Source organism: Mauremys mutica, chromosome 2 (genome assembly GCF_020497125.1).
Source record: "Mauremys mutica isolate MM-2020 ecotype Southern chromosome 2, ASM2049712v1, whole genome shotgun sequence".
NCBI lineage: Eukaryota > Metazoa > Chordata > Testudines > Geoemydidae > Mauremys > Mauremys mutica.
This window is the reverse complement of record NC_059073.1, coordinates 292993239-293008847: the sequence shown is the minus strand read 5'-3', so window position 1 is coordinate 293008847 and position 15609 is coordinate 292993239. Positions and strand designations below refer to the sequence as shown.

Here is a 15609-nt window from a genome sequence, read left to right as displayed (position 1 = left end):
GGGCGGTTGAGGTTTGACGCATGCGTGCACAGCAGGGTTGGGGGAGGGGCATGTGTTAAAGGTTAGACTGGCTCTCACAAGCGAGTGTATATGGAAAGGGAGGGAGTGGGAAACTAGCGCATGCGCAGAGATCGCAGGCCTCTGGAGCGTGCGTGGAGCGCGGCCCAGGGTGCCGACGCAGAGGCGGTGGCGGCGCGGGGGGGTGGGGAACCGGCGCGTGCACGGCGGTGGCGGGGGCAGGGAGCGGTATTCCCGAGCATGCTCCAAGGGGCGGAGCGTACGGGGCTCGGCGCATGCGCGGAGGGAGGCGAGTGGGAGGCGCAGGGCCGCGGTGGCGGCGCTCGGCGAGGGTAACAATGGCAGCGGCAGTGACTGCAGGTGGCGGCCCCGGCCCCGGGGCGGCGGCGGCGGGGCTGGCGGCCCTGTCCGTATCGCGGCGGAAGGACGGCGGCCCCACGGGCAAGTTCTGGGAGAGCCCGGAGACGGTGTCCCAGCTGGACGCGGTGCGGGTCTGGCTGGGGAAGCACTACAAGAAGGTGCGGCCCGGCCCGCGGGGGCTGGGGAGCTGGGGGGGCGGGGGACTCCGGGGAAGCGCTGCAGGAAGGGGCGGCCCGCGGAGAGGGGGGTCTAGGGAAGCGGGGAGCTGCTGGGCCGGGGGTCCAGGGTAGTGCTACAGGAAGGGGGGGCCCGGCCCGCGGAGCTGAGTGAGCCGGGGGGGGGGTCCAGGGCATCGCTACAGGAAGGGGCGGCCCGGCCCGCGGGGACCCGAGGGTGCCCGGGGGAATCCGGGGAAGCGCTACAGGAAGGGGCGGCCCGGCCCGAGGAGCTGAGGGGGCGGGTGGTCTGGGGAAGCGCTATAGGACGGGGTGGCCCGGCCCGAGGAGCTGAGGCGGGGGGGGGGGGGTCCAGGGTAGTGCTACAAGAAGGGGCGGCCCGGCCCCGCCCGGCCCGAGGAGCTGAGGGGACGGGGGTCTGGGGAAGCGCTATAGGACGGGGTGGCCCGGCCCGAGGAGCTGAGGCGGGGGGGTGGGGGGTCCAGGGAATCGCTCCAGGAAGGGGCGGCCCGGCCCGGCCCGAGGAGCTGAGGGGGCGGGGGGGAGGGGGGTCCAGGGTAGTGCTACAAGAAGGGGCGGCCCGGCCCGAGGAGCTGAGGGGGCGGGGGGCTCTGGGGAAGCGCTATAGGACGGGGTGGCCCGGCCCGAGGAGCTGAGTGAGCCGGGGGGGGGGGTCCAGGGAATCGCTCCAGGAAGGGGCGGCCCGGGCTGCGGGGCGTCGGGGCTGGCGTAGCCGGCGAAGCGCCCCAGGTAGTCCGGGCGCGGTAACAAAGGGCCCGCCGCTCCTTTGGGGGTGGTGGGAGCGGGATCCCGGCCCTAGGCGGGCTGGGGTTCAGCGGGCCCGGTTTACCGACCAGCGGGCTGGTAACGTGACTCTGCAGCGTTCGCTGGCCCCGGAGCATCCCGCTCCGCTCCCCAGGCTGTGGTGGCTTCGCCAGTCCTACCCCTGTGCCTTTCTCTCCGCTTCAGCCAGACTGAATCCACACTGAATAGAAGTCTTAAACATCAGGTTGAGCCTAGTTTTCACCGGTTACACAACTTTATAGGGAGCTCTCTTGATCTTAGTCTTAACTGTAGTTTCTTTGTGTGCAGCTGTTGGAATATATAATGTGTACTGGACTGTAATCTCTGTGACATGTATAGCACCAGCACCACGGGGCACCAGTCATGCTGAGCATGATTATCATATAATGGAGAGAAACAGGGGTTTTAAGTTAACTTTTATTTAAAACTGCATTGCTGATGGTCTTTAGCTTAGGTACTTGTACAGCCTGTGTTATTGCAGTATCTGAGCACAATCTGTTTATCTTCAGACACTCTTATGAGATAGAAGGAGACAAAGTGCTGTTATCCCATTTTACAGATGGGTAAGTCATTCTCTGAGAGACAATCCTCAAGACCTTGTCGAAAGTCTGCGGTAGAGTAGGGAATTAAACCCAGGTCTCCTGAGTCCCAGGCTAGTACCCCTAACTATCTGGACTATCCGTCATTTCTATAACCTTATTAGGTTGAGGGCTCCATTGTCTAAATATAAAAACAAGAAAAATTTACCCAATGACTATTTTTCTGAGGACTGTGACTTTATCTGCATGCAAACTTGCACTGGTTTAGCTAATGATGTTAAGTTAGTGTATTTAAACCTGAGCATAACCCCTTCTGTACAATTTTATTTCAGTTTGAATGGCACATATTGATTTGGGTGAAGTAGATTCCTTATAGATTTAAGCTAAACCAAAATAACCCACTTTTAAATCAAAATAAGATTGCACAGGGTTTTGCTGTGGTTTAACAATGTTGTTTTTAAACTGATTTGTAACTCCAGGGCAGCTTTTTGATTATATACTTGTGTGGCCAATACTCTCTCAAAGCCACGACTCCTGCAATTTAAATAAAAATACTTGCTAAACTGTATTTTAAACATGCTAATCACATTCTTATTTATTAAAGCTTAAAAAACTAAATTATGTATCTCTTGCTTTTGTTATACTTTTCCCTTTCCTTGCTCGCTCCATGTCTTTTCCTATAATAGCATGTAAAGTTATCACTTGTCCTTCATTATCTTATTCAGTGTCTTTTCTCTTTCACTCTGTGTATTTCCACTCGTGTTCTTTGCCTTATTTTCTTTTTAAGTCTCTCCATATTGTATTTCTCTAGTTTATCCCATCTTCTCCCTTTTTCCCTGCCACAATTCATGTGGATCTTTGAAGTGTTACCGGATACTTAGTACCAGAGGACTAAGTCTTCTAGCCAAAGTCCCAGATGAAAGTTGAGGAGCATTATCTGGAGCAAAGCCCAGATGAGAAGCCAGATATTTCCCCATCCTTCACCTAAACAGCGGGGGGGGTGTTAGAAAACCTGCTGTTCCTGGACTGTGATGGGATTCCATCATTCATATCAACCTGAAGCCTAATTGGTTTCTATAAGCATGAGGTTCCTCCAATATTTCTAGGTCCTGGAAGAAAGGAGTGTTCTTTCACTCCGTTTCCCAAGATTTCCATCCCAGATTCCTCAGCTAATGTGAGAGGAGATTTTTTCCACTGCTTTACCACTCTTCTAGCCTAGTTTGAGTCCTCCTTCGTAGGGAATAGAATCAGTGCCTGCCCTCTTGCTGTTCAGAGCTTTCCACAAGCAAGGATATCAAAATGGTGTTAACTCAGGCCTTGGCTACACTTGCAAATTTTCAGCGCTGCAGCAGGGTGTGAAAACACACCCTCTCCAGCGCTGCAAATTGCGGCGCTGCAAAGCACCGGTGTGGTCAAAGCCCCAGCCCTGGGAGCGCGGCTCCCAGCGCTGTATTATTCCCCACTGGGAGGTGGAGTATGGACAGCGCTGGGAGAGCTCTCTCCCAGCGCTGGCGCTTTGACTACACTTAGCGCTTCAAAGCGCTGCCGCGGCAGCGCTTTGAAGTGCAAGTGTAGCCAAAGCCTCAGTTCTTGTTAATTTCGCTGCTGCACATAGGATTCTGGATTGTAGTTGTGAAAACTGGGGAGAACTTTTTCACTGTGTTGTAGCTTATTAAGACTCTTAGCGTCAGGAGAGGCATTGGATCCATCATAGTGTAGGCTTAATACAGCAATTCATTGGTTAAATGTGAAGGTAATTTTAACCATAATGGCCAGACACTTAATATTTTTCTTACATGAAAACTTAGATTCTGCAAAGTTGATAGGACTTAGCTGGAAAAGATATCTAATCATTCTTGGCAAGTGGCTTTTTTAAGCCCTCTATAAAAGAGAGGTGAATAGTCTGTTTAAAAACTGGGAAAAAATTAAAAACTGCTTCTCCGTTTTGGCAAACAAGGGGATTTGTATAGTCAAATATCTTTAGATGTTAGTAAAACTAGAGCATCAGATGTAAATGTTTATCCTTTCTAATAATAAGACTAATACCAGTTTTCACAGGTTACCATTTTTATAGTGAACTATTTTAGTTTTACTGTATTAATGGTAAAACTTCCATTGACTTCAACTGGTGCAGGATAGTGTCCTTAATAAATTGAACAGTTTGTGTCTGGTTGAAAAATTTGTGGCCTGCATCACACATGGATACTGTAGAATCCAGACTTTTTAAAGAAAAAGTAAGTTTCTAGCTTTGGATTACGCAGGTAATTTTCTAACTGTGAATCAAATATAAATCAATGCAGTGTCATCTTCCTGAGTCTGCAGACAACCTGAAACTAACTCTAACGGTGAATTCCCTCACGCTTTATTAATCTTATTAGGATATGAGCTCTAAAGACCAATGATGACACTAACATCAAAAATAACTTTCATTGTTGATCATTTCAGTGGGATACATGGAGGAAAGGCATGGGCAATGAAGTCCATGGAAGGAGGGTGGGAATTGGGAGTTGCTGTAGTGAAAGAAATCCAGAAGGAAGAATAGAAGATGCACATAAACACAGGAAAGAGAAGAGAAATAAAGAATGGGGAAGGAAGAGAAACAAGAAGCAGATATAGTGGTCACCTTATTTTTCCATTGACTAAGTTTGGGTAGATGAATTAATATGAACAATTGAGCCATAAGTCAAGTAAAATTGCTAGTTAAAACAGTGATACTTTTAGTGATACTGAATTGATGACAAGGAACTCTAAAAGTTCAGTGACTACAAAAACAATTTTATTCATGATCTGTATGCAAATCTATTGACATAACTGGGAATTATGCTGTCTTTTATGGTCAGGCCTGAGATATTCTTCAACCTAATGCACATTATGTGGGATAGATACTGGATAAAATACTATTTTTACACAGAAATCTGTAATTCAAACTATGAAAAGTTGAGTACGTTATTTAATATAGTTTATTATTTATAGTTCACTAATGCTCAGAGACACCAGTTATCAGGCCATGATGTGCATGTACAGCAACTAGCATCATGTTATATTAATGATTACCCAACTAATTGCTTTCTATTTAAATACCTCTATCTACTTTATTCTGGGCCATTTATTTAGTTCTACTGGAAACATTTTCTTAAAATCATGGATGGTCTTTAATTTCGAACACCCATTTTCTTCATTTAACATCCAACACTTTTTGTGCTAAGGAGATCAACAAATAGCTTTGGCATTAAAGATTTATAGAATCAAATAACTGTAGGGCTGTAAGAGACCTAAAGAAGTCATCTAGTCCATCCCCCTGTGCTGAGGCAGAGCCAAATATACCTAGACTATCCTTGACAGGTGTTTGTCTAACCTGTTCTTAAAAACCCCCAATGATGAGGTATTCCACAACTTCTCTTGGAAGCCTATTCCGGAGCTTAAGGACCCTTATAGTTGGACAGGTTTTCCTAATATCTAACCTAGGGCCTTATCTACACTGCCACTTTACAGTGCTGAAACTTTCTTGGTCGGGTGTGAAAAAACACACCCCTGAGCGATGCAAGTTTCAGCGCTGTAAAGTGGCAGTGCAGACAGTGCTACAGTGCTAGGAGCCACTCCCCTCCCGGAGGTGTGGTTGTTTTTGTTTTTTGTTTTTTTTAAACACCAATGGGAGAGCTCTCTCCCAGCACTGGAGCCGCGACTACACAGCCGCGGTAGTGCTTTAACGTGGGTAATGAAGACATACCCTAAATCTCCCATGCTGCTGATAAAGCCTGTTACTTATTGTCCTTCCTTCAGTGGATATGGAGAACAAATTGATCACTGTCCTCCTTTATAATAGCTCTTAACAATTTGAAGACTATCCAGTCCCTCCCTCAGTTGTCTTTTCTCAAGGCTAAACATGCCCAGTTTCCTAACCTGTCCTTATATAAAAGGTTTAGAAAACCTGACCTAATCTTTGTAGCTTTCCTGTGGACTCTCCAATTTGTCCACAATTTTTGTAAAGTGTAGCAACTAGAACTTGACCCAGTGTTCCAGCTGTGGTCTCACCAGTGGCAGTAAAAGCAAGACAGTTACCTTCTGTGTTTTACATACAGGACTCCTGCTAATACACCCCACAATATTAGCTTTGTTTCATAGCTGCATCACATTGTTGGCTCATATTCAATTTGTGATTCACTATAACCCCCAGATCCTTGTCAGCAGTACTACTGCCCAGCCAATTATTCTCCATTTTGTAGTTGTGCATTTGATTTTTTTCCTCCCCGAGTCAAGTACTTTGTACTTGTCTTAATCAAATTTGGTGTTGATTTCAGACCAAAGATGTAGTCCATGGGCATGATTTTCAGTTATGTTAAGCACCTCCAAGTAGCTGCAGCCTGTGGGTGCTCAGTGCTTCTGAAAATCAGGTTGGTGGCTACAAAAAGCACTGACAGATGGTATGGTTGAGATCTGCAATAAAAACAAATGGATAAACAGCTGGTGTGCTGCCTGAGAATGCAAGTAACATGAGGATTGGCTGTCTTTTGAGTGTGTTTAGTGGGTATGATTTGGGATTCTGACTGAATACTGAAGTAATCTGAGCCACAAAATTTTGTTTCTCAAATTGGTCTAATTTTTACTAATGCAATAGACTAATTTTGTTTAATAAAACAAGGTTTCTGGTTTTCCTTTAAATTTTAATAAGGGGCCTCTGGGCTGGTTGAAAGAGTTGGCTTGATGGCAGTGGTGCTCAAAGTCTGCTATTTAGCCACAAAACAGTTATAGCACAGACAGCAATGCCAGCTTCCCCCACACAGTTCTGTTAACATGCCTCAACCCTGACCTGGAGGGATGTCCCATGTTGCTTCAGGCCTTGGCAGCTCTGTTAGTGTTAATTTTAGTGGTTTGTGACATGTACCTGTAGACTGAGACCACCAACTTGTTTCATATTAGCTACCAGTATCTGGATTTGGAAAACTTGTCATCTCCATATTTGTTCCATAGTTTCTTATCAGTACCATTGGAACATTAAATTAGCACGTGTGTCTCTGCTAGTTTCCTTTGAACTAATCTGAAAATAGCTTTTTTTTTTTTAAAGGAGCTAAAGATGTAAATCTAGTATTGTTACTGTTCTGCTTTTAGTTCAAATCATTGTCTAGATATGGTTAATTGTCAGGAAAGTGGTGGTCTTTTGTGTGAAAGTGCTACAACATAGTTGAGTTATTTAAGGATAGCGATGGTCTTAAAGTTGGGTTTCCTTGCTTTTGTATCACAGTCTGACATTTTAGTGTTTCTGCATGTGGCTTATTTTGTTTTCTGTAGTGCCAACAGTCTGCCAGGTGAGTCTACAAACACAAAAGAAGGCATAGCCCTTGCCCTGGGGCATCTTAACTCTAAAACTTTTTATTGTGTTTCCTTCTCTGCCGGCTCATACGCTGCCTCTGCTCGTTATGGGCAAAGTAATATGAAAATGAATGATTCTTGTAAGCTTCACTGCTGTCTCCTTCCCCCAAAAAATCAGCTATGAATCAACTGGCAAATAAGAATCTGGTTGGATTAATATTGCTGGCAAAAGCCCATAGCAAGGCCCTCTTGTACAACTTTCAAACTTCCAAATAGTGAATGAGAAAGGAGCCTCTAAGCTTTTCCTTGACGTAGTGAAGTTTTCTATCCTCTTATTGTAGAAGGGGAAATTGAGGCGTTAAATGACATGTCCATGTTCAAGGTAACACAGCAAATCTGAGACCGCATCAGGGCTGCTATATTCTATTGCTGATTATTTCCTTTTCCAACAACTTGATAGCCCTCAAGTTTGACTTAACTCTGCGAGAGGTGGGAGTGGGATTCACAAGTCTCCGTTAAGAAATAAGAGTGAAAAAAGTGTACTCTTCCAAATATATCCAAACCCCAAGGTACATTTTCCTGGGGGGCGGACACACTGGAATTCTAACTATAAAGTAGCAGCTAAAATATATATTTTATTTTTTCTAAATATTGGTATTCTGGAGTGAGGTTACATTTTGTGCTCTTTTACGTTTTTAATTTTATTACAGTAGCCTGAAGAAAGTTTCAGAAACAAAAAAAGTACCTTGTTTTGAGTGCTGGTAAGCAATATGATCTGAAGGAATGAGTATGGATTGGGGAGTCAAGATGTTTAGAGTTCTAATCCTAGTTTGGTTACTGACTCTTAATGTGGCCTTAGACACAGAAAAACTGAAGCACAGAAGAGAATGTCTATCTGTACAAGGAACACTTCATACTTACCTACTTTTTAGAAATTTTAAGGGTTGGCTCACTTCTTATGGTGCTTTGAACTTAATGCCTTATATAAAATTTTTAAAAAGTATTCAAACCATTTAAAATTACATATTTCAGGGAAAATTAACAGTAATAAAACTGATTTCACATGCGGTCAAACAGCAACGAAGCAAGAATCCGAGATGGCAGAATGGATCCGCCTTGTGAAATGGGTTTTCATGGTCACTAAGGTTGTACTGTTATTGAACACTTATATAAAGGAAGTTCATTTAGAGAGGATGAAGATCGTGCACAAAATAGCCTTTTTGGAAATGGTAGTATTTTTCTTCTTGACATGTGCAGATCATATACTGCTTTTGAGGGTGAGAGGATATGTTCTAACAGATGTAATGATAAGCACAGGCAAGCTACTCCATTTAGGTGCTGCTGAGGCTGATAGGCCTAAAATTAGACCTGCCAGCTTTGTTTCTTGGGCATGTGTGCACATGCTGTTCTTGTTGAATAAAGATTTTGTCTTCATAAACTTCCATTAAAATAGAATGGAAACAAGATTATAACATCTGACACTTGACTTCCCATGCTGTCAGTTTCATACACTGTTAACTACTGTACATGTTTACTTTGCAGCTTAGTAATGCACATTTTAACTACACTTTTTCCTATGCAATTTAGTTGATACGTCTTGAATACTTAAACTGAAAGTTCAAAATGTTATGTGACATCAGACAAGGTAGAGTGATGACTTTTGTTGTGCACAGTTGGCTCAGTTTTCTGGGAATTGCAGGGCTATTGTTGGTGATTCAGCACAATCCTGTTTGTTCATCTAAACAGTTGTAAAGTGAAGAGATTCAGCCACACTAATCGAGGTGGTTTTTGTTTGTTTTTTAAGCTCTAAACTGTAGGAACATCAATTTGTCATCTTTTCTCTTTTACAGGCATATACACTTACAACACTATGAATGTTATGAAATGCTTTCCTTCTTGGTTAAATAAGTCTTAAAACTTCAAGAAAACAGAGTAGTTATCAGGAGGCATAATGGCTCTTAGTAGGTAAAACAGAGAGAGCCCCTTTTAAGTCACCTGATAGAATCCAGCCCCAATTAGTAGAGAGAGCTCTGTGGTGGCCTGTATGAAATGGTTTGGTGATCTTTCTAGTTTATAGTGGGAAGCTATCCACATTACAAAATTACCACAACTGTCTCCCCTTTTGGCAGATAATTGAATAATTAACAGGTTTGGAAACCATCTACACTTTCTGTATCATGGCTGAGACGCACACACTGGTGAGGCAGCTCGGGGAATCTTGTGCTGCCATGTGTTGTTCATAATCTTTGAATCGTTAAAACTTCATTCTCCAGATATGTCAGCCTGGCTTCTACAGTTAGTACACTTACAAATTTAAGCATTTAGTTATTGAAATCTCATGGTTAGAAACCCATAGCCTTTACAGTAATCTTCACTTCTTGTATGCTACTTTAGTAAATGGCTTAAATGGTTTTATTTGGTTATTTACCAGGCTAAATTGAGACCACCAGCACCTGATATGTAGGTAACAGAATGGTTTAACAAAGAATAGAAATACTTGTAGGAGTTCTGACTGCTGTGTAACTATTATGGCTTCATGAACTTCTCACGGTACTCTATATATACGCTCCTGGGGGAATTCTGCACTATTGCACATGTGCATACTTAATGAGCCCTGCATATTTTTAATTTTTTGTGCAGAAAAAAAGCTTCTGCCATAATGTTCTTGCACTTCCACGTTTTGCCCACCAGATGGCGCTGTAGCAATAGAAGAAAGCAGCAGCTGCCCACCAGTTAGGGAAGAGAGAGAGCCTGCCTTCTTAATAGTGGGCCAGGTTAGGAGACAGGCTATGGGGAGACAGTGTGGGGTGCTGGGGGTGGGGGTCAGACAGGCTCATAAGGGCTAGTGAGGGAGGACAAACTGGGGCAGGGGCTGAATGGGAGTGGAGGCACAGGGCCACGGCGGGAGGGAGGTTCAGGGCCACATGGTGATGAGGGAGGGAGTACAGAGCTACATAGGAACAAGGGATGGCTGGGTGGGGATACAGGGACATGGGGAGGCACATAGGGGCATAAGGGGGTGCAGGGCCACATGGGGATAGGTGTCTGAGTGGGGGTGGAGGGACACATGAACGGGGTGCAAAGACACATGGGGACAGGCAGATATGCCTGACAGAATGGGAGAGGCTACGGGTCGGCCAGAGTCTACACGGGGGAAGCTCCCTAGCAATCCCTCCCCTCCCCCCCAAAAATAACCCTGTTCCATACTTTTCCCACCCATACCTAACAACCCTCCCAAATTCACACCCAGGCTCCTTCCCAGCAATTTACTTCCCTGTCCCACAGCTCCTCCATTACCCATGAGTCCCCCAAGCCTTTGCACTGCTTCTGTGGGGTTTGGGGAATATGGTTCTGTATTGTAGTTTAAGAGTTCTGGATTAATATGCCCAGTAAGGAATCTATTTGTCAAAAAAAAATTCCTGAATCTTTTTTGCTGTCTGTATTGTTAAAGACATACTTGATGACAGGTCTTTTGAAATAAATGACCAAAAATAATTGAAATTGGTGTGATTATATTGTGTTACTTTTGACAAATAAAATACGCATAATTTTAAAATATTGTGTGCAGAATTTTTAATTTTTTGGCACAGAATTCCCCCAGAAGTATATATAGGAGTCTGGCTAGACAGAAACAGTGGAAGAAATAAGGCATTCTGGTTGGGTATTATATCAGTTGTTCACCAGGTAAATGGCTCAATGATTAGTCTGTTTACTGACCAACTAACAATAGCCTTTCAGATTATGTATGAACTGGTCATGCACTGAAGTACTGTGCCTGGGGAAATAAATATATCCTGGAGAAAAATTACCTGATTGTAGATTGTTGCAAAATTGCAGAAATTTGGTCTTCTGGGTATATTTTTCCTGATTGTGCATGAACACACTAAAGGTTAGTGAAGAGATGCAACTGGAAGAATTAATGTGGTATTCACAGGGTAACTCTTTTGCGAGAGGAGTAGACTGTTTTCCTAGTGAGTTGTATATATCTGAGAGCCGGAATTAGCCTTAGAACTCGATTTGATTTCTATCTCTAATGAAGTATTTAATCCTTTTCTGAAGAATATCGAATCCAGTGAATTAATAACGATCCACAGATACTTGCCAACTCTTAGACTAAATCTTAAAGTACAGACTATTGTGCATCAGTTTAAAGCAATATATTAAATAAACAGGAAAAAAAGATTTCGTAAATGTGGTTGACTGTAATGACTATTCTAACATAGCTGCTCTTCATGAAGTTAGATGACTGTTAAAGAACATAAAATCCATGACTGTAAAAACTAATGAATAATGAAAACCCCAAAATAGACAAATGTCCACTCTTTGCGGCTGTATTGAGCTGTATTACAGAAATACATACCTTATCCCCTCTCGTGGATTATGGCAGTATGGTTTATTTGGGATTGAAAGCATAGTCCCTGAGAACTAAAACTGAGTTTTGTTTATGTATTTTAAAGATTATATGAGTCTAAAAGCTAGCGCAAAAAAAAAAGTGCCCTGAAGCTTGCTGGAATTGGTCTTAGATAGTGTAGTTCCTTTGGCAATTCATTCTCCCCCATCTCCAGTAAGTATGTGTTTGTGTCTTTCAGTATGTTCAGGCAGATGCTCCAACCAATAAAACATTGGCTGGGCTGGTGGTGCAGCTGCTGCAGTTCCAGGAAGATGCCTTTGGGAAACATGTCACCAATCCTGCCTTCACCAAACTTCCTGTGAGTATTTGAATGCCATGAGCGACTGCCATTATAGCAGTAATACTTCATTCTTGTTCATCCAATATTTTTGTTGCCAAATGACACAATGGCACACTTCCAGCTGAGAAGGTAGATCTGTGGCTGTTCTACAGTCGCTGCCAGTGCTTAATGCAGATGGATGAATAGCTTGGTCCTCCTGTCTTGTGAAACAAGCTTCAAGCTATAAACATCCTGCCATTTCAATATTCAGCAGCTCATTTGAAAGTGAGGAATGGTTTTAATTTTCCAATGGCATAGTAATTTTTGTAGGGTCAAATCTGGGAATATTTACTGTAACTTGCATTTGATCTTTATCAGAGAAACCCAGCAATACTGATAACTTTATAAGTTTCAACTTTGGTCAAAAAATTTTCACCAGATTCCATAGCTTATTCCTCATAATTATGGCTATGTTTTAATTAGACGCTATTAAATTGATACAATCAATCTGAAAATCACTCATCTGCCCAGAAATTGTTTTTCCTGATCGCATTGCAAATAGCACTTTAATATTACTGTCAGTTTTTCTTAGCATGTGCGCAAGGTGCCTCAGGTGGCATGTTTCCAGGATTCATCACCAAATTTGGTCCACTGGTTGGATCATGAGTTTCCCCAGCTTGGGCCAGATACTGATGGGGAGTGCGACATGAACACTGATCCATGCCCCCCATTACTGTCACTGAAAGATTATAAGGAAAACCTTTATTTTTTCTAGTTGGTTTACAAAGTGCACTTGATAGCACTTCTTGCATGGAGAATTTCACTGTTGCTTTTATATAATTAGTTTCTTCTCTGTGCTGGCCTTGCACATCGAAATGAGAGAGGGAAAAATACTTTTTAAAAATTAGGAAAACTAAATTGCAAAATCATAATAATCTGGGGGAATATAAAGGGTAAATGTAATGGTCAAAGCTAATTCTACTTTGGACTTAGGTAGTGTGTTTCATCTAAAACTGTAGCAGATTTACAATTCATACCTTGGAAAAGAACCCATTTTGCAAGCAGGCACTCTTGTCTAGATTTCTCACGCACACACGTGTACACACACCCTCCACGGAGTAGAGCTGCTGTGTAACTCAAAGATTATGAATAAAGTAGGTTGTAGTGTTTAAGCTGGATGGTGTCACAAACTGTTCTAGAGTTCTATAGGTTTTGGTTTTGTTTTTAAAAAAAACCAAACCAGGATTCAAATGAAGTGGTTTTTTTTAAAAGAAAAAGCATTTCTTTGCTTTAGTGCAAGTCTCTAAGACTCGAACACCTTTCTGATTTAAACAATATGTGACTGAACTGTACATTTAAGCCTTTTATTTACCTCACCATTCCTCTTTATGGAGTTTCCAGTGACTTGAAATGTAGAATCATGTGATATCTCTTAAACTTGTTTATAGATTCATAGACTCTAGGACTGGAAGGGACCTCGAGAGGTCATCGAGTCCAGTCCCCTGCCCTCACGGCGGGACCAAATAGTGTCTAGACCATCCCTGATAGACATTTATCTAACCTACTCTTAAATATCTCCAGAGATGGAGATTCCACAACCTCCCTAGGCAGTTTATTCCACTGTTTAACTACCCTGACAGGAACTTTTTCCTAATGTCCAACCTAAACCTCCCTTGCTGCAGTTTAAGCCCATTGCTTCTTTTCTATCCTTAGAGGCTAAGATGAACAAGTTTTCTCCCACCTCCTTATGACACCCTTTTAGATACCTGAAAACTTCTATCATGTCCCCTCTCAGTCTTCTCTTTTCCAAACTAAACAAACCCAATTCTTTCAGCCTTCCTTTATAGGTCATGTTCTCTAGACCTTTAATCATTCTTGTTGCTCTTCTCTGATACATTATGTTCTTACAATATGTAAGAATCCTGTGCCGGGGGGCTTGGGGAAGAGTGCTGCATTATACATCAAGAATATATGCACTTGTTCTGAGATCCAGAAGGAAGTGGGAGGCAGATCAGTTGAGATTCTCTGGGTAAAGATAAAAGGGCTAAAAAATAGGGGTGGTGTCATGGTAGAGGTCTACTATGCACCATCAAATCAAGAAGAGGCGGTGGATGAGGCATTTCTAGAACAAATAACAGAGGTATCCAAACCCCAAGACCAGGTAGTAATGAAAGAGTTTAACTACCCAGGCAGCTGTTGAAAAAGTGATACAGCAAAACATAACATTTCCAGTAAGTTCTTGGAATGTATTGAGGACAATGTTATGTTTCAAAAAGTGGAGGAAGTAATCAGGAAGACAGCTATTTTAGACTTGATTCTGACAGACATGAAGGAATTGGTAGCGAATCTGAAGATGGAAGGCAATTTGGGAGAAAGTGGTCATGAAATTATAGAGTTCATGATCCTAAGGAAAGGAAGAAATGAGCGCAACAGAATAAGGACAATGGACTTTAAAAAAAACAGGTTTTAACAAACTCAAAGAACTGGTAGGTAAGGTCCGGTGGGAAGAAAATCTAGAGAAAAAAGGAGTTCAGGAGATCTGGTAGTTTCTCAAGCAGACAGTATTATACACACAACTACAAACTATCCTGAGATGAAGAATGGAAAAGGGTCACTATGGCTTCATGAGGAAAATCAAATTTAGATTAGATTTAGATTAGATATTAGGAAAAACTTTCTAACTATAAGGGTAGTTAAGTTCTGGAACAGGCTTCCAAGCGAGGCTGTGGAATTCCCATCGGAGGGTTGGGTTTTTTGTTTTTGTTTAACTTTGGCAAACACGTGTCAGGGATGGTCTAGGTTTACTTGATCCTGCCACAGCACAGCGGGCTGGAGTTGATGACTCGCCAAGATCTCTTCTAGCCCTACATTTCTGTGATTCATTAGAACATCGACTTCCACATAAATATGAAAATACATATCAAAGTTGGCCTTTGAGCCCCCGATCTGTGGGAAATAGAAATATAAAGGAATGGAATGTATTAAGATGAAATTTAGGATGCATCTGATCTCTCTGTGTGTTTACAATTAAACTGTTTAATTTTGAATGTGTATTTGTTTTTGTTTTTTTTACTACTGGGAATGTTTTTAAGTGAGTGAAGAGTAAAGCTTTATAAAGTAAGCCCCAGATGAAAATGGAATGGTACATTTGTGAGTTCGTTGGATTTGTGTTCTGTACAGAGTTGTGTACATTTAATGATGCAAAGCGTATCTTTGCTATCATAGCATTGACAATGTCACTTTTGGTTCGCACTTCTGTCTCCTGATTCTAGGCCAAGTGCTTCATGGATTTTAAAGCTGGAGGTACATTATGTCATATTCTTGGTGCTGCTTACAAGTATAAGAATGAACAGGGCTGGTAAGTTTTTACTTGAATTTATACACCTTCTGCATGAAACTAAACAAATGAAATGCCTATTCAAACTACTTGCAATTTAATACACTTCCTTGAAGAGTTGAGTGGGAAAGGGAGTTGAGAAGAGGAATAAATTTTTCTAGCTGATGCTCTATTTAAAGTTATTTAAAGGCGAGAAGTATTGTGAACTGATGGCTGTAGCTTCAGGGTGGGAGTTAGGATCTCCTGAGTTTATAATCCCATTTTTGCCATTTATTTGGTGTGTAATATTGGCCAAATAGCTGAATCTCTCTGTGCCTCAGTTTCCACATTTGTAAAATGTGGATTATTCTTTCTTGTGTCCTAGGATATTGTTAGGATTAATTAATGTCTACAAATAC

General features: G+C 42.5%; 1 protein-coding gene across 1 annotated transcript in view; it reads left to right on the top strand.

Moving 5' to 3' along the window:
* Positions 1 to 301: 301 nt before the first annotated feature.
* SMARCC1 (SWI/SNF related, matrix associated, actin dependent regulator of chromatin subfamily c member 1) overlaps positions 302 to 15609 on the top strand; it is a 147336-nt gene continuing 132028 nt past the window's right edge. The window contains exons 1-3 of the mRNA XM_045004886.1: positions 302 to 536; positions 11794 to 11913; positions 15147 to 15232. Coding sequence (XP_044860821.1) covers positions 357 to 536; positions 11794 to 11913; positions 15147 to 15232 — 386 coding nt within the window. The 5' untranslated portion in view covers positions 302 to 356. The remainder of the gene's footprint in view (positions 537 to 11793; positions 11914 to 15146; positions 15233 to 15609) is intronic.